This window comes from Natrix helvetica, assembly GCF_964273705.1.
Source record: "Natrix helvetica genome assembly, chromosome: 12".
NCBI classification, from domain to species: domain Eukaryota; kingdom Metazoa; phylum Chordata; class Lepidosauria; order Squamata; family Natricidae; genus Natrix; species Natrix helvetica.
In genome coordinates, this window is record NC_138556.1 from 8,367,178 (window position 1) to 8,392,902 (window position 25,725).

General features: G+C 41.9%; 1 protein-coding gene and 1 long non-coding RNA gene across 3 annotated transcripts in view; both read left to right on the top strand.

Moving 5' to 3' along the window:
* LOC309397956 overlaps positions 1-2,531 on the top strand; it is a 39,609-nt gene extending 37,078 nt beyond the window's left edge. The window contains exon 4 of the long non-coding RNA XR_014176336.1: positions 1,894-2,531. This is a non-coding gene — a long non-coding RNA (uncharacterized lncRNA). The remainder of the gene's footprint in view (positions 1-1,893) is intronic.
* Positions 2,532-4,249: 1,718 nt separating this feature from the next.
* The window catches only part of LRRC28 (leucine rich repeat containing 28), a 51,975-nt gene continuing 30,499 nt past the window's right edge, over positions 4,250-25,725 (top strand). For both annotated transcript variants that reach the window (XR_014176373.1, XM_081964962.1), the window contains exons 1-5: positions 4,250-4,349; positions 8,173-8,399; positions 14,120-14,160; positions 21,100-21,137; positions 22,184-22,321. Coding sequence is in view for 1 of the 2 variants with exons in the window: in XM_081964962.1 (XP_081821088.1) it covers positions 8,232-8,399; positions 14,120-14,160; positions 21,100-21,137; positions 22,184-22,321 (385 nt within the window). In the remaining variant the exon portion in view is untranslated. The remainder of the gene's footprint in view (positions 4,350-8,172; positions 8,400-14,119; positions 14,161-21,099; positions 21,138-22,183; positions 22,322-25,725) is intronic.

The following is a 25,725-nucleotide window of genomic DNA, read 5'->3' on the forward strand; positions in this document are numbered from 1 at the left end:
TTGGCAGTTCAGTGGTTCGAATCCCTAGTGCCGTGTAACAGAGTGAGCCCCGTCCCAGCTTCTGCCAACTTAGCAGTTCGAAAGCACGTAAAAATGCAAGTGGAAAAACCTTTGGTGGGAAGGTAACAGCCTTCCATGCGCCTTCAGCGTTTAGTCATGACGGCCACATGACCACGGAGACGTCTTCAGACAGCGCTGGCTCTTCGGCTTTGAAATGGAGATGAGCAATGCCTCCTAGAAACAACTACCACTCTCGTGCAGAAAAACCTTTCCCTTTCCCTTGTTTCTTTTTAAGGAGTTCAAAGTGGCATACTTTGATTTTATTCTCCCAATAATTGCTCTGCGAGGTCGGTTGAGCTGGGAGACAAGGACCTTTATTTTTTACAGATTTCAGAAGTAGAGTTTTGCAGCCTCAATGGGGGTGGGGGGGAGAGCAGTATAATAGAATGTATACAAAATGTCATCACCTTCTGGTAGAATGAGATGTTGCAGTCTCAATGAGCTCAACAGGACAGTATAATGAAATCTAGATTACTCTAGGTGGCCCAATGAAGCATTACAGTCTCATTGTGGAAAATAAGTAAACATAATGGACTGCATATTTATTTTATTTTTTTATTTATTTTATTATTCGTATTTATAGACCGCCCCCTCTCCCGAAAGGGACTCGGGGCGGTGTACAGTCACTAAAATGCGTTATAAAATACATACATAAAACAGTTAAATAATTAAATACGTAGGTGGAGGAGGTTGCAAGACTGTATATAGAATAATAAATATAGTACATTAAAAACTCTAATAACCCAGGAGTTAAAATATTACCCAAAATTACCCATTAAAATATATCCATCGGGAGGTAAAAACTAAGAATGTGCCAGGCCAGCTAATCGAAATAGGAAAGACTGCCTGAATAATACCACATTTCTAATAACATTTTAAAACTTTCACTTTCACTTGCAAATGGAAGGCATTAACTGGAAAACGATTGTAGTCAAGGTATGTTACAACTATATCAGTGATGGGGAACCTTTTTCTTACGTCGTGCCCAAATTGTGCGCTTGCTATCACGCACACAATTGCCAATACCAATTAAATCCTCTCCGCCCTTCTGCGCATGCGCACACAGCCCCTCCCCAGGCTCCAGAGGCTTCCCTGAAGCCTGGGGGATGGGGAAACGGCCTCCCCTGGCCCCCTGGACACCAGAAATGGGTCATTTCTGAATTTGTGGTTGGCCCGTTGGGGCCACTTTTCACCCTCCCCGGGCTTCGGGAAAGCCTCCACTGTACAAGTACTCTAGACACATTTTCTTTCTGCTTACATCCTTTTGCATAGTGCCCATATATGACCATGTCCCTAGGGTCATATGTGAGCAGATGATGTTTTTTTCCAAACTAGCCTCGAGCCTCAAATAATAATTGACCCACGAACAATCCATTGACTTCCCCATTTCACTCCACAAATAAAAAGCAAACCCTATGGAAGAGAGTGATGAAAATATATAGGAGCCTCTAATACCGTGTTCATATTTAAAGCAGCAATAATTAAGAGTCATATTACTATATGTGCAATTGTTCAAAATTAATTGGGTTGGCCATCCTATATTTTAAAGTGATCACCAAGTACCAAATTCCATTAAATGTACAAGGTCGCCATCTCCTGGCTATTGTCAACTAATACTCAAAGTACCAATATAAATCCTGGAATCAGGTGAGAACATTAGAACTGATAGTTTGCTGTTTCTAATTTCATTTCAAAGCTCTTGTATTAAGAGAATGTATTAAGAAGATAATCTGGGTCTGACAAACAGATATGATTGTGCCTTTTTCCTGTATTTTGTTACATGTTACAAGGTGGTGTCTCAACATGCTATTCCAAAACATTATTATTATACAGGTACTCAAGTATAGTCAAGGCTATGGTTTTCCCAGTTGCAATGTGTGGCTGTGAAAGTTGGATCATAAGAAAGGCTGAGCACCAAACAACGGAGGCCTTTTAACTATGGTGCTGGAGAAGACTCCTGTGAGTCTCTTGGACTGCAAGGCAATCAAATCAGTCAGTTCTAGAGGAGATCAACCCTGACTGCTCTTTAGAAGGCTAGATCCTGAAGTTGAAACTCAAAATACTTTGGCCACTGAATGAGAAGGAAGGACTCACTGGAGAAGAGCCTCATGCTGGGAACTATTGAGGGCAAAAGAAGAAAGGGGAGACAGAGGATGAGGTGGCTGGATGGAGTCACAGAAGCAGTAGGTGTGAGCTTAAATGGACTCCAGAAGATGGTAGAGGCCAGGAAGACCTGGAGGAACGTTGTCCATGGGATCGCGTGGGGTCAGACATGACTTCACAACTAACAACAACTCAAGTTACAACTACAACTGAGTCCAAAATTTCTGTTGCTAAGTGAGACTGTTGTTCAATGCCATTGTAACTTTGAGCTGTAACTAAATGAACCGTTGTAAATAGAGGATAACCTGTACTACATTAATCTAAGAGGAGGTACGGATAGTCTTTATTAATAACCATTTGTTCCCTGACTCTTTTTATTTACATTATCAATCTACTGGCCACAGAAAAAAAAATAAGGAAACGAGTTGTTGCCCTTTCAAACAACCTGGGTTGGATTTAAATAAACCCAGCACAGAATAAAAACTTATAACAGAAACTTATAAAAAATACACAGATTCCATATCTCTCTGAGATGTATAGTTTGCAGCCAGTTAAGCTAAACAGCTCAATGCAAGCATAGTTTTCTTTCAGCATCCAGAAAACCCAGAATTTAGAATAATAGACTTGGAAGGTCATTTAGTCCAACCCCGTTTCTTTCTTTTTTTTCTTGATTTGGGATTCAAAACTCAGCAGTTCAGCCAAGGTTTGGTTAAAGAAAGAAATGCACACTGGAGCCAATCTGGAACTTCTAATGAGTTCACAACCACATCCAGTCTTTCTTTCTTTCTCTCTCTTTCTTTCTCTTTTTTTCTTTCTTTCTCTTTCTTTCTTTCCCCCCTTTCTTTCTCTTTTTCTTTCTTTTTCTTTTTTTGTTCCTTCCTTCCTTCCTTCCTTCTTTCTTTCTTTCTTTCTTTCTTTCTTTCTTTCATTCTTTCTTTCTTTCTTGTCTTTCTCTCTCTTCCTTCTGTTGGAAGAAATGTCCTTCTGGGTTAGCCAAGTGGGAAAAAAATACACTGGAGGCATGGAGGCTGCTTACAAAGATGGTTTAATGTTTTAATGGAGGACAAGACTGCATGGCTGGAGGTCCTGGGGAAAAAGGCGATCACATGCTTCCAGGTGTTGGGTGATGAAGAAGAAAAGGGAAGAAAAGGGTCGAAGAAGGGCTTGCAGGGCTTTTTATAATCTGTTCAGCCCCACCTATGTTTCCTGTTCCTGTGTAAGAAATGTATTCTGATTGGTTTCGGACTCACATGGGCCCATTCAAGGGCAATCCTCTAGGCTGAGTTTTGAATCCAGGTTTGGTTGAGTTCTCAGATGCCATGTGGTCAGTTGAGTAAAGGCTTATATTACCATGCCTTCATTCCCATCCTCCTGGAGCTGAAGGGGAGAAGTCTTTTATTATGTAAAGTGGACTAGCTCAGTCTTTAATGGCTCATGGACAAAAGGTGGGGGCAGGAAGCTGCAGGGAGAGTTACCTTGTCTTTTTGAACCCTGTTTCTTTTTCACATCCAGAGAAATATTCTGCCTTTTCAATATTTCCCAGGATATTTCATTTTTCTGGGAGAGGGCTGGGTGATAACTTCCTACACTTCTTTCCTTTCTTTTTCTTTTTTTTTCTTCCCTTCCTTCCCCTCCCCTCTAAAGAGAGAAACAGTTACTTTTACATTGTCTTAGAGAGGTTAATTTCACAGGAACAAGAAACATTGAGTGAATCTGCCCAGGGAGGCTTCTGCCATACTTTCTCCTCTCCTGACCAGCAAATGTCTGAGATATTTAACAAAGTCAAACACAGAAGGCAGCTGGTACCAGTTTTTGAGAGGGAAACATTGGATGAATGAAGGTTCTGGAGTCCCAGGTGCCTGTCCATCCATCCTTCCTTCCTTCCTAATTTTATTATCTTCTTGAAAGAATCCTCCCACAGACATTTCCTCGTGGTCCCCAATCCAAGCCGCCCTTCCCTCGTTCCGCGCGACCGAGCAAAGCGCGCAGCAAACGGGAGACGAAAGCGAAAGTCTCGCGAGACTCAGCCCGCTTCCCGCGCAGGCCCACGTCACGTGTTCCAGAACGTCACTTCCGCCTCCGCTGAACCGGAAGTTAACGGCCGGCGGAGGCGTTCCCTTTGGGCGAGCCGATGTTTTAGCATAGAGGGAGGAGATTCCTCCCCCTTCTTCGGTCAGGAACCGCCGGTGAGCGCGCTGGCTCCGAGGCGGCTTCTCCCACGGGGAGAGAAGCTGCCTTTCTTCGGTCTCTCCTTCCACCTCGAGGTGGAACCCGAGGGCTCGGTTGTCATAGAAACCGGGACGGGGGGGGGATGAGGAGCAGCTTCCTGGCTGCTCCCCTTGGATGGGGATTGCGGGGTGGGGGTGGGGGGAACCCCGATGGATTTGGGGCTGTGACAGCCCCGTTGCGGTCGGCAGCCGTTGTTGCAGCGCCTAACCCCCATCTGCTTCTCCCTCTGAGCAAGTGACAGGTTTGTGGACTTCAACTCCCAGAATTCCCCAGCCAGCCATTCAATTCCATCTATTCCCTGCTCTGGCTGAGGAATTGTGGGAGTTGAAGTCCACACACTTGTCATTTGCTCAGATGGAGAAACACTGATCTCAGTCAAGCCGAATCACCTTTTAAACCAAAGCACAATTTGTGAGGCTTTTGCAATCTTTACGTGGGAGTCCCAAAGGTGAGAGGTGTTTTTTTTTCAGGAGACAGCTGGACTTTCTTGTTTTTTCTTCTTTGAAGATGTTTCGCTTCTCATCCCAGAAGCTTCTTCAACTCTGACTGGAGGGTGGGGAATGGAAGGATTATTTCACCCTTCGAATGGTGTGGGAATATGAACGGATTTCCAGAACATTTGCAAATCCTTCCATTCCCCACCGTCTAGTCAGAGCTGAAGAAGCTTCTTGGATGAGGAGTGAAACGTCTTCAAAAGAAAAAAAAACCACAAAGTCCAGTTGCCTCCTTAAAAAAAAAAAAAAAGAAATTGTGCTTTGGTTTAAAAGGTGATTCGATTTGACTGAGGTCAGTGTTTCTCCATCTGTGCAAATGACAGGTGTGCGGACTTCAACTCCCAGAATTCCCCAGCCAGCCATTCAATTCCATCTATTCCCTGTTCTGCCTGAGGAATTGTGGGAGTTGAAGCCCACACACTTGTCATTTGCTCAGATGGAGAAACACTGACCACAGTCAAGCCGAATCACCTTTTGAACCAAAGCACAATTTATGGGGCTTTTGCAGTCTTGATGTGGGAGTCCCAAAGGTGCTTCCCCCCCCCCCCTCCCCAGGAGACAACTGGATTTTCTTGGTTTTTGTTTTTCCTTTGAAGATGTTTCGCTTCTCATCCAAGAAGCTTCTTCGGCTCTGACTGGCGGGTGGGGCATGGAGGGATTTATATTCTTTGCAGACAGCTGGTCCTTCGCATCCTTTTAGAGCAGTGGTTCTCAACCTTTCCAATGCTGCGACCCTTTAATACAGTTCCTCATGTTGTGGTGACCCCCAACCATAAAATTGGTGTCTCGGTTCCTAAGACCATCGAAAATATGTGTTTTCCAATGGTCTTAGGTGACCCCTGTGAAAGGGTCGTTCACCCCCAAAGGGGTCCCAACCCACAGGTTTAAAACCACTGTTTTTAGAGGGTCCTTGAAGGACTTGGAAGTTTATCTCAGGGTCACCTGAGTAGTGCTCCTAGTTCCCGTAATCTACATTTTTTAAAATTCATTCCGCATCCCACACCATTCAAAGGGTGTTCATCCCAAATTGTATAGCTAAACGTCTGTAGAGATTCTCAGTCATCCAGGTCACGGTTGTCCCAAAGGTGCTTTTTCAGGAGGCAACTGGCCTTTCTTGTTTTTTCTTTGAATACCTTTTGCTTTTCACCCAAGAAGCTTCTTCAAGCTCTAACTGGACAGTGGGGAATGGAAGGATTTGCAAATGTTCTGGAAATCGGTTCATACTCCCACACTATTCGAAGAGTGAAATCATTCCATTCTCTACCATCCAGTCAGGACTGAGGAAGCTTCTTGGATGAGAAGTGAAACATCTTCAAAGAAGAAACAAGAAAGTCTAGTTGCCTCTTGAAAAAACCCCTTTGGGACAACCGTGACCTGGATGGTTGAGAATCTCTCCAGACTTGATGTGGGAGCCTTAGCTTCAGTGGTGGGTTCCGGATTCTGTTTCAACTGGTACGGTTGGAATGACCCCGGCGTCACCCACATGGACGCGTGCGGTGTGCGCATGCGTCGTACTTGCCTGCTATGCTTCTGCAAACCTCCGCGATGCTCCAGCTGCTCAGTGGAGCATCGCGCAGGCGCCGTTTGCACCATGCGCCAAAGCGCCAAAGTGCCGAAGGCTTAAAGGACAGGTAAGGAGCTCGGGCAGGCAGGTGGGCCCTCCGGAGCACCGTACCGGAACGGTACCCGGTGCTCCGGGCAGGCTCCGGTACGCCCGTACCGGGGCGTACCGCCTGCAACCCACCACTGCTTAGCTGATGGTGGTGACTGCTGATTCTCGGATCCCATGCCAGACTGAGCTTTTCTTGTCTGGACTGGAAGACCTCCCAGGTCCCTTCCAGGTATATTCGATTTCTATTCTTCTTGCCAATCTCGTGTGGAACGAACATGATGATGGCAGTGGCACATCATCCCGTAATGCAGCAAAATGTCACGGTTATCTTTTATGCACTCTCAGTTGTAGCATGTGGGGTAAAGCATGTTGCAGTGAGGCATAATTTAACATATTGTGTTGGGTCATCGGTCACTGATTGGGGGCAAAAGTTCATTGAATTCTGCTTTTGGTTTTTAATAGTCCGAGAGGGAAAGGAAAGCTGGCAACATAATCTGGTCTAAAAGTTGTGTCCTTTTTATAGCTGAATGTAAACACTCACTTCCCTCCATTCATCATGACTCTACCCCAAATTAAGGGGTTGCAGGGTTGTAAGTGAGGGAGTTTAAAGTGAGTTGATGAGCAGTTGCTGCTTGTAATGATAAAGCAGGTCCTAGTGGTTATGGAATCCTTAATATTGCCTATATTCCTGGCCAGTTGTGAGATGTTAGGAGAGGGTAGCCTTTGAAGGATCAGAGTTCCCTGTCACTGGTTTACATAATTGCTGTCGGTGCTACTTAGATTTATCTCTTTTTTGCTTTAAATAAAATAAATATTCCCATTGTTTTTTTGGATGTGTGTCCAACTTAGCTAAGTTCATCTCTGCTTATTTCTATATATAAATAAGGGTGGTTGGTTGAGGGTGTCCCTGGGTGGGTGTTCCAGCATAACTCTGGAACGCCTTGGCCGCTGAAACAAAAAGGAATGAATTATATCTATAGTATCAAATCACAGTACTTTTGACAGTGATAGTGTGCATTTTGGATTCAAGTTCTGTTAAGATACAGCCTGTTGTGCCTTAAAATGACTTCTACTGTACAGCACAATGGTGTTGCCATGGTAACTGCTTCACAGTACCCCACAAAGGGGCTCCCTCTAGTAAAGAGGATTGGTTCTTAAAAAACAAGCAAGCAAACAAAAAGCAAGGGGTCTCCCTCTGGTAAGGGGGATTGGTTCCGGGCAACGCCGGGTTAGCAGCTAGTATCATAATAAAGCAGGTTTTCAAGCAGCCTTCCTATCTTTAAAACCTCACCCACTCCTGTGTGGGCATTATTTTCATACACATAGCAGTTATGCTAATGTTGGGTTGTAAAGTATAATAAGTTAATTAAGTTAATATTTGACAAATATTTTCCTACTTTATTTGCATAGATTTTAGTACTGTATTAGTATATCTCAGGTCAGTTGCCCTAAATGTTGCTACTATGTTAGTTTTACTGCTTGAAACTTTGTTGTACTCCAAGGCGCTTTGCTGTTTGTTTTCTACTGTTAAAGAACTTGCTGTGTTTTGCTTTCGTTGCGTGACAAAGTTTCATAGATTAAAAAAAAAAAAACGATGCTTCTGAAGAACTGCTTTTGGAAACCATGAAGAGAATTACTGATCATCTTTTTCTTCTGTTTTTTTCTTTCTTTCAGCAATGATCCATTTTTGCCATGAGTAGAGATCTAATAAGGTGGCTGGACCAAGATTCACCATGGCATCAGAACTTTGTAAGACGATATCAGAGGCAAAGCTGGAAAGGCACAAGAATTTATTCCTGAACTATCGAAACCTTCATCATTTTCCTTTAGAATTACTGAAGGATGAAGGTCTGCAGTACTTGGAAAGATTATATATGAAAAGAAACTCCTTAACTACCTTGGTATGTCATTTCATTAATTAATAAGCAACAGATTTGTTATTGTATTAAATAGAATTTATGTTTTGAAGTGTCCGTTATTCTTTATGTTGGGCAACAAAAGGATGTATGTTAACTAAATGTCTAAGTAGAAAGTCCTGTTGCCTCTTGAAAAAGCACCTTTGGGACGATCTATGTTAACCTGTTCAGGTAGGCCAAGTCAGGAAACAAATACTGTAAGGCAAGCAATCGGTGGCCTACCTCGCAAGGCCAGGTTTTTTCTCCCTTGCAACCTTGCTGATGAGCCGGATAAATTTATCCAGAGCTGTTCACCGTGATGGCGCGAATGGGGTGAATCGGTTTTGATTCTGTGGGGCGTGGAGGGGGAATTCGGATCTTTTAAACCAGCCATCGTGTCTGTTTCAAAGTTGTTGTTGTTTTTTAAATTATTTTATTTTGGGGTATTTTGATGGAATAAAAAAGACTTGTTCTTGGGGATGAGAAGGAGCTGGCTGGGGAATTCTGGGAGTTGAAGTCTCTTAAAGTTGTCCAGTTTAAGTAGTACTGTTCCAGATGTTCTCCTATTCACTGAAGGTCTCCTGCTTGGGCAGGGGGTTGGACTAGATGACCAACAAGGTCCCTTCCAACTCTGTTAATCTGTTAAGGCATGCGTGAAGAGTAAAGAGAAATTGTCTTAAGCCGCATATAAAATATATAATATATTCAATGTATATAAAATCACATAATGCTAAAAAGATTAGAAATATTGGAGTAGGATTCATATCCTACTACAGAAAATTCTTAAAGTGAATATAGAAAACAAATGGCAGAAATGGGAGGTCACCTCGACCTCCACAATGGATGAATCGCTGCAAAAAAAATGATGGAATTAGCAGATGACTGCTCTGATTAAAGAAAAAAAACCACAAACACCTTTACTTCGACTTGGAAACCACTTCTGGACTTTGTGCTTGAGGTGGAAAAAGATGAAACGTTGACCTTGGGTTTTACCGATGAGATAGATTTGTTGTTACGGAAATGGCTAGTTTCTATTATTATGAAAAAGTAAAAAGTTGAGGGTAGATCTTAATGCCTTATTTTACTGCACCAAAGGAAGTCAATGCCTTTTTTTTTCTTTTTCCCTTCCTTTCCCCCAGTATTCCCTTCCCTTTTTCCTTTCCTAATTTCCCTAATATTTGCTTTTGAATTCTCTTTGTATGTTACATTACAAACTAATAAAAAACTAGATAATAAGACTTCCGGTTCCGGCGGCTACGGCGACAGGCAAGCCTTTGCCTGCTCCCGCTCTCCCGGTGGGCTTCCCCCGCTTCTGGGGGGGCACAGGACGCCCCGGAGAGGTGTCCTGCCGAGGGAACGGCTCGCGGAGGGTCCTGGCGTCGGCGGCGGCTGGCGGGGGCTCCTCCGCTTCGTTCTAGGCACCGGGGAGCAGTATCGGAGGGCGCCCGTGTGCGCGCGCCTCGCCCCATGCCGATCGGAGAACGCGCTATTGAACGAAGCAGCGGCAATGTGGTGAGAGGCTGCCCTTCTCCATTCCTTCTATCTTAAATTTATGGACCCTTCAGCATCTTTTTAAGAAAAAAAGTTAAACTTTCGGACTTTTGCCAGAGGTGCGGCTAGAGGGAGGGGGATTTCCCCCCCCTCCCTTGGACAAGCGGCTTGAGAAGATTTTGCTTTCGCCCTCAGGGGAAGGAGGAGGGGGGAGAGCCAACTAATGATGCCTCACCCTTATAAAAGTGACTTTCATCGGACTTAGCTCCAGAATCTATGGGTGAACTGAGAACTTTTTGAATTTTTAAAACTTTATTATGCCTCTGAGCCCAAAGCTGGCAGGGCAAGATGGCACACTTCCGTTGTCTTCATGAACTGTGAAACCTGACTCCACCTCTAAAATTCAGGCTTCCGGTCTTTGTCTCCGAGCCACCCAGAGGAATCTTTTGTGGATTGTTCTTCTTTGAACTCTTTGGGGAAAAAATTTTTCATCTACTGCTAGACTGACTAAAGAAATCCCCATCTGTTTGGATCCTCTGCCTTCTGGATTCGCCTGCCTGCTCTACTTCTCCAGCTGCCCAGTCTCTATTTTGACAGACTTCCTTGCTTTAAAAACCATGCCTCCAAAAAGACCACCTCCTGGAAAGCCTGGATTTGCTACTTCTGCCCCAACGTCTGCAACGTCTAGCCCAGCTACACAGTCAAAGATAACAGAACTGATGCAACCCAAGACTACAGAGATAGACTTTCAACAAATGCTTCAACAAATTCTACAGGGCCAGGAGGAAATTAAGAAACAGTTAAGGGAAATGAAAGATGAAATTAAACAGAACCAAGCTCAAATCTTTAAGAACTCACAGAGACTGGACCTTGTGGAGGGTGGGGTGGCAGAGGCGAGGGGGGGGGTAGAGGCTTTACAGAAGGGGAACAAAGAACTTGATATCCAACAAATGAAAATAGAGTTTGAGAGAATGTCCTTTTATCTTAGATTTCAAAATGTAATAGAAGCAGATGGGGAAAACATAAGGGACATTATGACTAATATTTTAGCTGAATACATACACAAAGATAAACAGCAGATGGATTGGGAGATAGACCTAGCTTATAGAGTGAATTCAGCATATGCCAGAACACATAATGTACCCAGAGAGGTTCACATTAAATTTCTTAGGAAAACCACAAGAGATGAAATACTGGGTGTGCAAAGGGGGCAAACATTGACATACTGTGATAGGGAGATAACCATTCTAAAGCAGATTCCCAAAAAAATTAGGGAAAAAAGGAAAAATTATTCGCAATTGGCGAATAAATTATACCAGAAGGGGGTGTGGTTTAGATGGTTGATGCCTGAAGGTATGCTAATATTCTGGGAGGAGACAAGAATCAGAATTAATACACCCATAGAGGCACAGGCCTTTATGGAAAAAAACAAAGCCAACCTAGAAAAAACAGAAGATACTACAACGGTCATACAGGACACGGGAGGGGCCGGAGCTCTGCCAGCGGGGGGTGAAGGGGCAACACCAAGAAAACTCAGATCACAAAAATAAATAAGGAAATCACAATGTTATAAACAGACCGAAAGTAAATATGAATTTATAACTAGACTATATATTATAATTATATAAATTGATTGAAAATTATTTTTTCTAGAATTAAGATGCTGATTTTTTATGATTATGTATTAAGATTTGATATTTTGATGTAACCTAGGAGTTTGGAGGGAGGGGGCGTCTGCCACATTTGCAACTGCCAAAATTTGTAATTCCACCTACCCCTTTTCCACATAAATGTTTTTAAAAAAACCAATAAAACTTTTTGAAAAAAAAAAAAAAAAAACTAGATAATAAAAACTTTACGATTTTGGGCGGCCGTATTACTAGCTGTCCAGGGCCATTTGCACTGCAGGCAGCAGGTCGGATACCACCTGCTACAGCATAAGATAAAAAATAAAATAATGCAAGTGCAATGCAGCAATGGGTCTCACTCTACCTCACCAAAGACCTCAGGGAAGAGCAGAGTTTCACAGCTCTTCTGAATACAGTCCCTGCAGAGTGAGGTCCATCCAAATTTTGAGGTGAGCCTTGTTCTAGAGGGCAGGCACTGCTATGGAAAAGGTGAACTTCCGGGGTCCAGACAGGTGAAATTATTTCATCAAAGGAACCCACAAGACCTGCAAGATTGAATCTGACAAGCACGTCTTACAAGATGTAGGTGGTTTTCAACAAAAGACTTTTGAGGGTGGCATTCTAATTTGAGAATGGGGAAAAAAGGAGAGAAACGTTAGCCTTTATTTTTTAACGGTGGCTATACTGCCTACAGGACGTGGTGGCTCAGTGGTGAAGACGCTGAGCTTGTCGATCAGAAGGTCGGCAGTTCAGCGGTTCAAATCCCTAGCGCCACATAGCAGAGTGAGCTCCCATTACTTGTCCCAGCTTCTGCCAACCTAGCAGTTTGAAAGCACGCAAGAAATGCAAGTAGAAGAATTGGAACCACCTTTGGTGGGAAGGTAACAGTGTTCCGTGCGCCTTCAGCATTGAGTCATGCCGGCCAGGTGACCATGGAGACATCTTCGGACAGCGCTGGCTCTTCGGCTTTGAAACAGAGACAAACACCACCCCCTAGAGTTGGGAACAACTAGCACATATGTGCAAGGGGAATCTTTACCTTTACATATACTACCTACCTTATCAAATCAGTGAAAACTTGGCCCTTGGTTAGAATTCAGTTAGAAACTGTTGCCCAGCTTCAGGGTGTTGAGCACTAATTCCCCAGTAGGTGGAAACCAAGCTCAAATTCCTGTATTTCTTAACTGGAAAAAAGGGCTGAAGGTATGAACAGTTCTGCATATGTGCTTAGCTGAAAGGGATGAGTCTAAGGGGATTGTTTGCATTACGAATTGAAATGATTTGTCAATAATATCCTACCCTTCCAAGTCATTTAACCATCTGTGGTTGCTGGCTGTGATTTGTTTTTGCTTTGGTTTTATCTTTGCATAGTTACATACGACTCGTCTTTGCACTTTTTATATTTTATAAGCTTCTTTCAGCAACTCATTTTGAGAGAAGCATCTCCCCACCTCCTGTAAACAACACAGTAGTGAATAAAAAAAAATTCTAAGATATGCTTTAAACCAGTGGTGGGATTCAAATACTTTAACAACCGTTCTCTACCCTAATGATGTCTTCCAACAACCAGTTCACCAAACTGCTCGGAAAGTTAACAACCGGTTCTGCCAAAGTGGTATGAATTGGCTGACTCCTACCACTGCTTTAAACCATACTCACTCTTGAATCCTTATCTCATATATTCTTAAAAATTTATGGTTATTAACCTGTGGTCCGCGGATCCCTGGATGTACCATAATGTTCTCACGGGATTTGCGAAGGCTTGAAAAGAAATGTTATGATTTAAATCTTGAGTTAAGTCTTGAGGGGGTCCGTGGCTATGGTTCGTGGTCACAAAAGGTATTTAAAGGAGGTATGAGGTGAATAAAAAAGGCTGAGAACTACGGGGATAGGTAATCAGTCAGTTTCTGGATAGTCCTATTTAAAGTATTGTGACTTGGCTGCTGTAAGAATGGCTGTTGGTTAAAAAAACTACGTTAGCACTCTTTCAAGTTTAGGAGACTTCCAACTTTTATGGCATATACATTAAGATAAGTGGTTTCCTTGTTTAGTGTGGCAAAATCAGATTATTATACATACACGAATAAAGATATAGCAGCATAAACTGTAACGTGTTTATTTCAAAACAAATCCATCCCCGGGTTGTGTTTTTGATAAAGTAATTAAAATACCATGACTGAAGTAATCAATATAATTTTATTCTGTTGTTTCATAGTGTGAAGGATAGCTTGAAAATACATTACTAATCTCATCATTAGTTACTGAATTTGGATATGTTAGGATTTTGGGTTACATGAATTAATAATGTGAACCAACTCCACTGTTCTAGAATTCCCAGTTTCACATTGGAAGGTTATTTGCTGTCTGCTACTAACATCCCTTGTTGACTTGACACACACGGCGAAGTTTGTGGTTGCTGGTTAGGCAAGGCTAAATACAATAATTGCCAAATCAGGTAGAGGAACAGGTATCATAGTTTGGTGTGTAGCTTTAGGATTCTAGTATCCAAAGTTTCATCCTGGTTCTAGCTTGAAAGAAGAAACAAATTGATGTTGAGTTTATAAAAATGAAACTATAACTTTGTCCATATTCTTTCTTTTTTTTTAGCCAGAAAACCTTGCTCAGAAACTTCCAAATCTTGTGGAACTGTAAGTATATTATTTTTGTTAGTAATCATGCTGAGATATATAAAAGTGGCTTTCTTTTATAGGAAAATATCTTAAGTGAATAGGAACAGTATATTATGAGCTCTTTTTTCTTGATCAAAATTGGACCTCATCTAATTTTGTTCTTATACTATAGGGCCGGGATAGCGAACCTATGGCACACATGTCACAGTTGGCACGCGGAGCCATTTGTCAGGGCACTCGAGGTGTTGCCCTGTCAGCTGCCCAGTGTGCATGCGCGCGCTGGCCAGCTGACATCAGCCTTTTTTAAAGACATTTTTCACTCTCCCCAGGCTCCAGAGGCTTTATAGGAGCCTGGGGAGGGCGAAAAGAGCCTCCCCTGCCCCCCCACCCCCGAGGCCCTCCGGAGGCTTCAGGAGCTTCCCTGAAGCCTCTGGAGCACGAAAAAAACGGCCCCATGGGCAAACTGGAAGTTCGGGAACGTACTTCCTGTTTGCTCATGGGGTTGGTTTAAGCTCTCCGGAGGCTTCAGGGACTTTCAGGAGGCTTCCCTGAAGCCTCCGGAGAGCTTAAACCAACCCTACGAGCAAACCGGAAGTGACTTCCGGTTTGCTCGTAGGGTCGTTTTTAACCCTCCGGGGGCTTTAGGGAAGCCTCCTAAAGGTTCCCGAAAGCCTCCGGAGGCCCTCGGGGGGGGGGAGCTGTTTCCGCCCTCCCCAGGCTCCTATAAAGGCTCTGGAGCCTGGGGAGGGCGAAAAAAGCATGAAAAAAATGGGGGGAGCGCCTCTCATGCGTGCATGGGCACGGGGGGGGAGGGGGGGCTTGCGTGTTGCATTATGAGTGCAGCACGCCCGCGCACGACCCCCCTGCGCTCCCCTCCCTTCTGGCACACGAGCCAAAAAAGGTTCGCCATCGCTGCTGTAGGGTAATGCCTATAATTAATTATATAAGTATATTTATTAATTTTATAATTATAAATAATTATAGGGTAATTAATCATGCCGGCCACATGACCACGGGGACGTCTTCGGACAGCACTGGCTCTTAGGCTTTGAAATGGAGATGAGCTGCGCCCCCTAGAGTCGGGAACAACTAGCACATATGTACGAGGGGAACTTTTGCCTTAGTGCCTGTAAACCTATCAATATTATTCTGTGAAAAATTGCTAGAAAACATCATCATGCTCAGTTCTTGCTGAGTGGCTACATTTTATCTACATCAGCTTAATTATTTACTCAGGAAATCTGTGAATATGCTTTCTAACAATAATACAGTTGGCAACAATCTAATTCTTATCTTCTGTAAGGATGTAGAGCGACATTTTACCTTGTTATTACTATTGTGTGTCCTGTCCCTCTTACAACACAGCATTCTAATACCTTCAATAACTATTTCATCATTAGTTCTTTTGATCAAGAATGTGTGATTGTGTGCTTCAGTTCGGAATGGAAGAACCTTGTATCTTGTACGGAGCAATAGAATTCCATTTTTTTAAAAATCTGACAGTTAATATATTTGCAGGATCCAATCTGGGTCAATCACCAGGACCAGAAATTTTGCCTTCTAACCCATCCTCAGGGGATTTCTCTCTAGTCTGACCGACCCAGATTGGATCCCTGCAACATTATCCAGGGACACATAAATTAGCCTTCATTTGTGTTAATATATTTCAGCAGCAATCCTGTGGGAATGTTGTCTGGACACACATATATGGACAAGAGAAAGCCCTCATTAGCAATAGTGCCAAAACTTTCTGGAGGACTTAGCTACTTCAGTTGTTTCTTCATTTTTCCAAACTATCGCTTTGAAAGGGTTTGCATTGTTCTCACAACCCCAGGAATAATTTTCAGCTACAGTGTCATGGCAATAGTTCCTGTAAGCATTAGTGGATTAAAATAATTAGAGAAGCACGTCTGTAACCAGGTCATATTTTATAGCCTCTCCATGGTCAAAGGATATAGGCGAAATTATTTATGTATATTATATAGAGACACTGTTCTATGCAGGCTGATCCCATATAACTAAGAACGGTGGTCTAAATCTCCACTTAAATCCTCCTCATCCTCATCATCATCATAGCAGCCCACGGCAAGCTGTCCCTTATTTATAATTTGAGTGTCAGCAGTGCAGTTATTAATTTTTTGAAGGTCATTGCAGTCTGCAGCTTCTTTAAGGAATAATCGTGCCTCATCTTATCTAGTGGGAATTCTCTTTTAATGAACTTAAAGTACAGCTTTCATGAGAGTTGCATGTTTTTGGCACCATGCAGTTTCAAACATAATCTGATTAAGCCACAAGAATCTTCTTAATATTTGAAAGAGGTTATTTCTAGAAGCTCTAAAAAGTCAGCAAGCTTGTTGATCACATACTAAGGTTTTCTCATCCACATTATATTACGCTCTTTAATCCCTCTCCCCCCCCCCCGCCGCCCCCGGTCTAATTTACTCTGTCGTTAGAAGGTTAGGGTTTCAATTTGGGTATATGTTAATCTTGTTAATGTTTTATTAGATTGTAAAACGTACGTTGAGGTGCAGTAGAGCAAAATTTACAGAAGCTGCTAATAAGATAAAAAAAATTCTTCTGTCTGTGACTCTGTGTTGCGATGGGCTCAAAAGATTTCAAACCGCCACTTCAGTTTTCTGTAGGAGATTTGATGAGAAGTTGTTTCCCAGTTATATTTTAACCAAGCCTTAAAAAGCATGGCTTTGGAAGCCTCTCCAACATGGAAACACTAATAAGGCTGTCCATTTTTGAGTGACAGTTCTCCCTACTTTTTTTTTACTGTTGCATAACCATCTTGTCAACTTTGCATGCATAATTAATAGATAATCTCAACCTCAAACAATGCAGCCGTAATGGTGCTTGTGTTTATCTTCATTACTCCGGGCATTGAAATGAATGTCACAAGAAAACCCAGAGCCTCGAATTAGTGGAGCCCTATTAAAATTGTTTGTGTCAGAAGCTCCTTAAACAATTCTAGCTAATGTTGTGTGAAAGAAGACAGCTTCTTGATCATAAATATAAGTCAGGATCCAAAGCACCTCACAAATAGTTCCAGGCACCAGAATTATTTTGATGCTAATGGAGTGGAGGGGGAAAATGGAAGCAAGACGACTTTTTAAAAACCAGATTGCGTGATAGAATGGAACACATCCTGGCCTTTTGTGGTACTTAAAGTAATTCTTAGTCTGAGTCTGCTTGAGCTTGTCAGTAAACAAGGAAAAATATTTTTTTAAAAAATATGTAAATTATTATTTAAATAGTATCAGTTTATCAAGTTAGGTTTAATTATTATTATTATTATAGCTTTATTGATTAACCTATAGCTCATATCAAAGCACAAGGTTCAAACAGATATCACCAATAAAATCCTACACAAACAATTTATAATAAGAGTAGGATAAAATACAATAGTCATCAGATAAGATACAATATAATTTAATACATAAATATGTTAAAAAGAATAAAACGCCATCAAATTATATTTCGGTGCCACCCTTACAATCTACCCCATGTATGCAGATCTCAACCGAACCATTTTGTTTAAGCACTGTGCTGTGTTAAATGTTATTTTCAGGCTCTGGCCGCACATAAAGTAAGTGGTTTTGATATGGGGATCCCAATGGGTCCTTCGTTCGGTATATGGACCAAGGTACTTGTCTCTCACCCCCTTATACAAGCAAGAATCCAATAGGATGTGAGCCAGGGCTTCTACCTCTGCAAATGCTCCGCAGATGCAGAGATGCTTATTGTGGGGTATAGAATGGAATCTCCCATATCTGACCATTGCGTTGAGGTGTTCGAATCTCACTCCCATAAATATCTCCCTTAGATGTTTTGCCAGTTGTAACGTCAAATAGCTGTCTACTTGAAAAGTAGGTTTGTATTTGCTCAGCCGTTTCAAGTTACCTAGCTTACTAAGGATAGCTATTGAAACTGTGTGAAAGTTGAAATCAGCACACACACACACACACACAAAAGAAGAATTTCAACAAAAAATATGTTACAGATTTCCTTGGGGTAGGAGGGGGTGGGTGAATGATACTTTTCAAATACAGACCATAATGCTACTTTCTCTGTGATTTCTGAAAGAGAATTCCAGTCATTCTTTCCTCTGCAGGAACTGCTCTAAAGGCAATTTAAATCTGTCTAATTCTGAATTAGTCACAAGAAAGAGGTCTTAGCTCAGATTGGAAATCTGTTGACCTTGGCCTGGTTTCAGTCAGGGAGTAAGCCACAATTGTGTGTATTTAAGATTATCTCATGTTGATTGGGCAATAGCTATTTGACATGACTGACTAATTGTAACCTACTTCCTTTATTGACAGTGAGGGAATAAAAAGAAGCAGGTAGTATGCCTGTTTCCACAGTTGTACAGTCTCATTTTAAAGTGGCATTCAACTTAAATATGTGGATACGTTCAAAGCCATAAGTCAAAATGAATAACAAGCCTAAGAGAAATAGGTGAGATTTACTGATTTAATTGAGTAAAAATTACTCAAAAAACCAACAACAACTCAAAGAATGGAGGCCTTTGAACTCTGGTGCTGGAGAAGACTCCTGCTAGTCCCTTGGACTGCCAGGCGATCCAACCGGTCAGTCCTAGAGGAGATCAACACTGACTGCTCTTTAGAAGGCCAGATCCTGAAGAGGAAACTCAAATCCTTTGGCCACCTAATGAGAAGGAAGGACTCACTGGAGAAGAGCCCAATGCTGGGAACAATGGAGGGCAAAAGAAGAAGGGGACGACAGAGAAGGAGGTGGCTGGATGGAGTCACTGAAGCAGTCGGCATGAGCTTAAATGGACTCCAGAGGATGGTAGAGGACAGGAAGGCCTGGAGGAACATTGTCCATGGGGTTGCGATGGGTCGAACACGATTTCGCAACTAACAACAACTGATTTAATTTTACATCCACCACTTTCTCTAATTTCTCCTGTTTTGTGTCTGTCATGACACACATAGGAAATTACATTTGGTAGGTGTTGGGTTCAAAGCACCTGGCTGAGATTTATTTATTTCATAAGCATTTGTTTGTTTCTTTATATCCGGTCTTTATTATTTTTACAAATAACTCAAGGCAGCTAACATACTGTATGTAACACACTTTCCTCCTCCCATTTCCCCCCACAGCAACAATCCTGTGAAGTGGGTTGGGCTGAGAGAGAACGACTGGCCTGAAGTCTCCCCCCTCCCTCTCGGCCAGCTTTCATGGCTAAGGCAGGACTTCGTGGTCTCCTGTTTTCTAGTCATTAAACCAAACTTTAACAAAATGATACGAACTTAGTCAATATTTTATCAACTCGGCTTGCTCACGGTCACTCATAATGTGTCACTTCCTGATTAGATTACTGCAATGAGCTCTACATGGGGTTCCTCTTGAAAACAGTCTGGAATCTAGCAGCGTTTGCAATTCTGGATGTCTCAAGAGTTCCCCCAAATAACACCACAGTTGCATGAACCCACTGAATCTCATTGCTTTCCAGGTGCAATTTATTATCACCTTTAAAGCTTTACCTGATAGAGAGCCAGGTTATTTGCAGGATCTCTTCTCCTTAAGGGTTTTCTGCTCATCCCTTAGATCAGAGTTCCCAACGTTTCCAGCTTTGTGGACTGGGGGGGGGGTCGGGAGGGGATGGTTCCGCGTGAGTGGTGGGCAACATGTATGCGCATGCGCGCGCTTGCCCGCAACTTCTGTGCCCAAGTTCCAAACAGCTCATGGCCCAGTAGTGGGCCGCAGCTTGGGGGTTAGGGACCCCGCCTTAGATCACATAGGGTGGGTATAAGGTAAATGTTCCCCTTGCACATACTGTATGTGCTACTTGTTCCCAACTCTAGGGAGTGGTGTTCATCTCCGTTTCAAAGCCAAAGAGCCAGCGCTGTCCAAATATATCTTTGTGGTCATGTGGCTGGCATGACTAAATGCCAAAGGCATATGGGATGCTGTTACCTTCCCACCAAAGGTGGTTTCTATTTTTCTACTTGCATTTTTTACATGCTTTCAAACTGCTAGGTTGGCAGAAGCTGGGACAAGTAACAGGAGCTCACTCTGTTATGCAGTGCTAGGGATTCGAATCACCGAACTGCCAACCTTTTTGATTGACAAGCTCAGCGTCTTAGCCACTGAGCCACCTTAGGGTGGGTATGCAGCTATTCTATTAAGTTTTTGAAAGGCCCTGAACATTTGACTCTTCCCCCGGGGTTTTAGGATGGGTTGGGGATTGAGTCAGGAGATTAATAGAACATTGGACATAGAATAACAGAGTTGGAAGGAACCTTGGCGGTCTTCTAGTCCAACTCCCTGCTCAAGCAGGAGACCTTATACCGTTCTGTACAAAGGACTGTCCAATCTCTTCTTGGAAACCTCCAGTGACGGAGGAGTATCCACAACTTCTGAAGGGAAGCCATTCCAATGGTTAATTGTTCTCAATGTCAGGAAATTTCTGCTTAGTTCCAAGTTGGCTCTCCCTGATCATCTTCCATCCGTTGCTTCTTGCCCTGCCCTCAGGCGCTTTGGAGAATAGGTCAACCTCCTCTTCTTTGTGACAGCTCCTCAAGCCATGAAAAAATGCTACCCTGTCACCCATAGTCCTTAGTTTCAATAGGCTAGACATACCGACCACAGTTCCCTCAGTAATTCATTATGTAGTTTAGATACATAATAGTTTGATTGGTCTGGTGCCTGATGATCTTAGGTCCTCTCTAAGTCAATTCAGCAATCTTCTCAAGCTCTTTTCCCGGTGCCTGGATATTTGAGATCAGGGATGAGGGACAGCAGACTTCAGCTCAAACTGGCAAGATGGAGTCATGGGGTTTTAAGGTCTGAAGTTCTGAGGATTTTTGGTTGTTGTGTGCCACCTAGGATCATTATACGAGATAAACAGCTACTTACATTCTTTAAACAAATAGAGCTTTATTTACCCACTCCTGAAAATAACAATATATTCTGTTTTTTCCTCAGATATTTGCATTCAAATAATATTGTTATTGTTCCTGAAGGTGAGTGTGCAGATATATATTCTTAGTTCCTTTGACTTGGCTTGTAGTTAGAGTACTGGGGCAGCCAAAATGCCATTAAGTACTATTCAGCTTCAACTCAACACATGATTTTTAACCTTATTCCTCATTTATAAAGCATTTATTTTTTATTTATTTATTCAACAGTCGTACACCATGCAATTGTCTTTGATAAATATAAAAGCCTGGGAGATTAAAAAAACTTTATTGCCATTTAGAGAAGGAAATATGTCAGTAATATCAAGGAAGCATTTCAGCCGAGGTGCACTAGTTTTGATTTTCTAGCATGGCTTCAGCAGAGTTCTTCTTTACTTCCTCTTTTACTGCTTCAGTTGTGTAGGGATTCTACAGAGTGCAGGGCCATTCATGCAAATAGATTAAGTAATTGCAGAAAACTGTTGAGAATTATAGCTGGAGACTTCTTACATTCTGGACATAAATCCACTGTTGTGGTCTGCCAGCAGAGCTGGCAGCTGATTCTGACAGTGAGGAGGTTGGGGAGGAGCATGGGCCAGTCCTGGAGTCTGGGGAAGGCTCTGATGAGGGCTCTGTGTCGGAGGCAGAGAGGGGGCCAGAGCCGTATGCCAATTATCAGCTGCCCTCAGAATCAGACATCAGTGAGGCAGACGAACAGCTGGATCCTGTTCCCAGTGTGCGCATGCGCAGAGTTGCCAGAGGAAGGGAACAGCTAAAGAACAGGGGCCGACTTGAGAGTAACGCCATAGGTGGATGATGAATGGCTCCTCCCAGAGGAAATAAAAGAGGAGCGAAAGGGGAGTGGAGTTTGTAGGAGACAATTAGTTCGCTTAATTGGTTCGTGACACTCCTAGACTCCTTGCCAAGTTTTGCAGATATCAGCCTGGCAGCTCTCCAAGCCAGATAAGGTCTGTGACTGTAAATCCTCCCTTGAAAGACTTTGCTGGATGTGAAAGAGCAGAATTCATTGTAAATTAATAAAAGGGGAATAAGCTATTATTAACAGATGCCTCATTTTAAGTTAAACATACTACCTTTTTTTTTTCTTAAAGCAATTGGTTCATTGGTTAAACTGCAGTTTCTGGACTTGAGTGACAATGCCCTTGAAATTGTATGCCCAGAGATTGGGCGTTTGCGATCTCTACGCCATCTTCGCTTAGCCAATAATCAGCTAAAATATTTGCCAGCAGGTAAGGCACACGAAGCCTTATGGCTCCCTGTATACAATTTTTTTACCTGTTATATAATTTTGAATTATGTTAAATAATATTAGTCAACTGTTCTTAGTGTACGTGTGTGTACTCCTTCCACTAATTGTATTCATTATTGCTGACTTAAAATGCTTAGTTATGGTGTTAAAATGCATTAAGTTTGCTGCAGGCTTATCAGAATGATTACTGAAACCTTTATTACCTTCTACCTCATTTCCCACATATCAGATAATCTGATATATTGTGCCACGAGTACTACATTTTATGGTATTAATTTGGGATGGTAAAATTTAATCGCCACTCATTAATATTGTTTAGCTGGAAGTACAATAAATGCAACACAGTCTAATCATGATTACCTGGAATCATTCTTATTCATTTTTATTTCAGAATACAGTGCAATCTTAAACACAAAGGGTTTTTTTTTTAATCGAGCAAGAACATTATAGTGAATGCTGAATCCTAACACACTATTTCTCCTAACAGTTTTCCAAATATAGAAATTCAAATGGACTGTAATTGAACATGTGAAATGGTGAGCATTTCATAAAATCAATAACGTCTGACTGAAAATTGTCCAAAATGTTTTCAAAATATTTAATTCCAAAGTAGGTATATAGATATGATTAAGCCTCTTGCAATTCATGCGGGATCCCCGCAGTATATATTAAGATATTTTTCAAGCAAAACTTTGTTTTTTTAGAAGGTAGTGCGTGGTTTTTACAGATTCCAAAGTGGGGGCATTCAAAAAAAAGTTATATTACAGAATGACTGTCTCTTGTGCTTTACTTGGGAAATGGCCTTTTCGGTATATAAAGATGCTTGCTTATTTTATCCTCTATTTATATAAAATATGGGACATTAAACCTTTTCTTCCTGTATGTTAAAATCTTTAAGTATGTGATATTTCCGACTCTAAAAATATTGCTGGTTTTAACCATTAAAATATCTGTCGATGTCAAACTGCTGATTTAAAATCGAATTGCCTAAGGTGCCCTACCTTTTCCTTTCCCCCAAATGTTGTTTATGGATTCATCCTCTGCTGATTGTAATAATTCCATCTCTGTTAGGAAATTGGCCTCTAAACCTGCTTCCCTGAGTCTTCTGTAGAACCTTTTCTGGTATTGCTTTGCCAGCAGTTCCCGAGCAGGTTTCATGCTTGCAAATCTTCACTTATAAATCCCTTCTAAAGAATTGCTGTGAGTCTCGTAATTGTGAGTAAATAACTGCATATTCCGATCTAGCAAAGAGCTGGATGCGGCTTATCACTGCGGTTTTGTCACCATTGCCTTGAGCAACAATACAATTTCATGGAGGGGGTAGGAGTACATTTTTAGAATTTAAATTGCACCTGTTTTAAATACCTTCCCAGGTATTCCCAGACATGGGACACTCTCATAGTACACAATTGCTGCAGAAGCTGTACTGTTTGGAGGAGGATTTCTAACAACAATTCAAGATGCTTTCAATGGCTCGGGGCCAGACTCTGTAAGAGATTGCTTTTCACAAATAAGCCTCTAGTTACCACGTGTCCATAGAAGTAATAGTATACCACCTCCAAAGCATTTTGCTGAGATAGCACCTCTCCAATGGAAAAAGCTCCCTTCGAGATGAGCACGGCCCCCCACTTTAAGGAGCTCTGGCTTGAATGAAGTTAATAATCACATCAATGTAATTATTAATACAGTTATATTATTTATTGTAAAAGGGACGAGGTGGCTCAATGGCTAAGGCGCTGAGCTTGTTGATCAGAAAGGTTGGCAGTTCAGCGGTTCAAATCCCTAGCGCCGCGTAACAGAGTGAGCTCCCGTTACTTGTCCCAATTTCTGCCAACCTAGCAATTCAAAAGCATGTACAAAGCACAAGTAGAAAAATAGGAACCACCTCTGGTGGGAAGGTAACAACGTTCCTTGCACCTTCGGCATTGAGTCATGAAAGCCACATGACCACGGAGACGTCTTTGGACAGCGCTGGCTCCTCGGCTTTGAAACGGTGATGAGCACCGCCCCCTAGAGTCAGGAACAACTAGCACATATGTGCTAGGGGAACTTTTACCTTTACCTTTACTGTTTATTGTTGGGTATATTATTGGGTATGATGGCTCAGCAGTTAAAGATGCTAAGCTTCTCAGCTAGAAAACAGACAGGGTTCGAGACCCAAGCGCCATGCAACAGGGTGAGCTCCTATTCCCACCCCAGCTCCTGCGCACCTAGCTGTTCGAAAGATATGCAAATGCGAGTAGATTAAATAGGTACCAGTTTGATGGGAAGGTAATAGTATTCCATGCAGCTTTGGTGTATAGACATGCTGGCCACACGATCACGGAAATGTCTTAACGTTGCCTCTCTTGGCCAAGAAATTGAGATGAGCACTGCGTTAAAGTCGGACACGATTGGACAGGGAAACTTTGGCCTTAATATTATCTGAAGCGGTAGATAAAACATGCAATTAGCTAAAGAGAGATGATTGAAGGGCTCTTACAACAGAAGCTGTTTTAGTAGGAGAGCAATCGTAGATTAATTTTGAACTCCCACCACATTTTGGCATTTCTGCAACATGAATGTTCTCTTGTATAAATGCAATGACAGCCAGCTTAGTGTTGCTGGTATTATCATTCTGTCGAAGCTCAGATTCTAATCTGTGCAATTTTAAAATGTGTAAAAGTGACAGCTGATTATCTTATAGCCTTCTGTTGATGTTTGTTACAGAAGTTGGAGCCCCATCAAGAGTTTTATTTTTCTACAAGAAAAAATAAATAAATAAAAATGCCTGGAACTAACTTTTGGCATTTTACGAACACATACTTAATAGATAATTTTTTAAACATCTGACAAGATTTGGAGGTTCTGGATTTTTCTTTTTTGTATTAGACGTTTGTGACTTATAAAATGTACAAGTTGTAGCATCATGTAATATTTAATTAAAACAAGCTAAGTTAACTCAGCGAGCATTTGGCATTAATTATAGATTTAATAATTGAAAAGCTTCATGTTCTGCCAACTTTCATGATAAATGAATTAAACAACTTTGGCAATGACTACCAGAGTAAAATATCTTCTCAAAATATCAACTATATTGCAACCTAAAGTTAGCTAGGAATACCAGGTCCTGGCCCCAGTGTCTGATCCTGCAAAGAACACTATTGATGTTAATAATTAGTTTTCTATGTTACCTTTTGGATTTGCTGAATTTGATAGGTGAAGGAACCGTAATCAGTTGTTTTCCACATTCCAAGTTTAATTTTGTCAAACGAAAATCAAGCAAGGACAATCTGTTCCCACATGTCCTAAGTCACAGTTTTGATATCCTTAATATGTTATATAGAATCATTTTTACCATCCCATGCTTAAACATCAGATTTCTCCTAACAGGCTTCCTTCTTT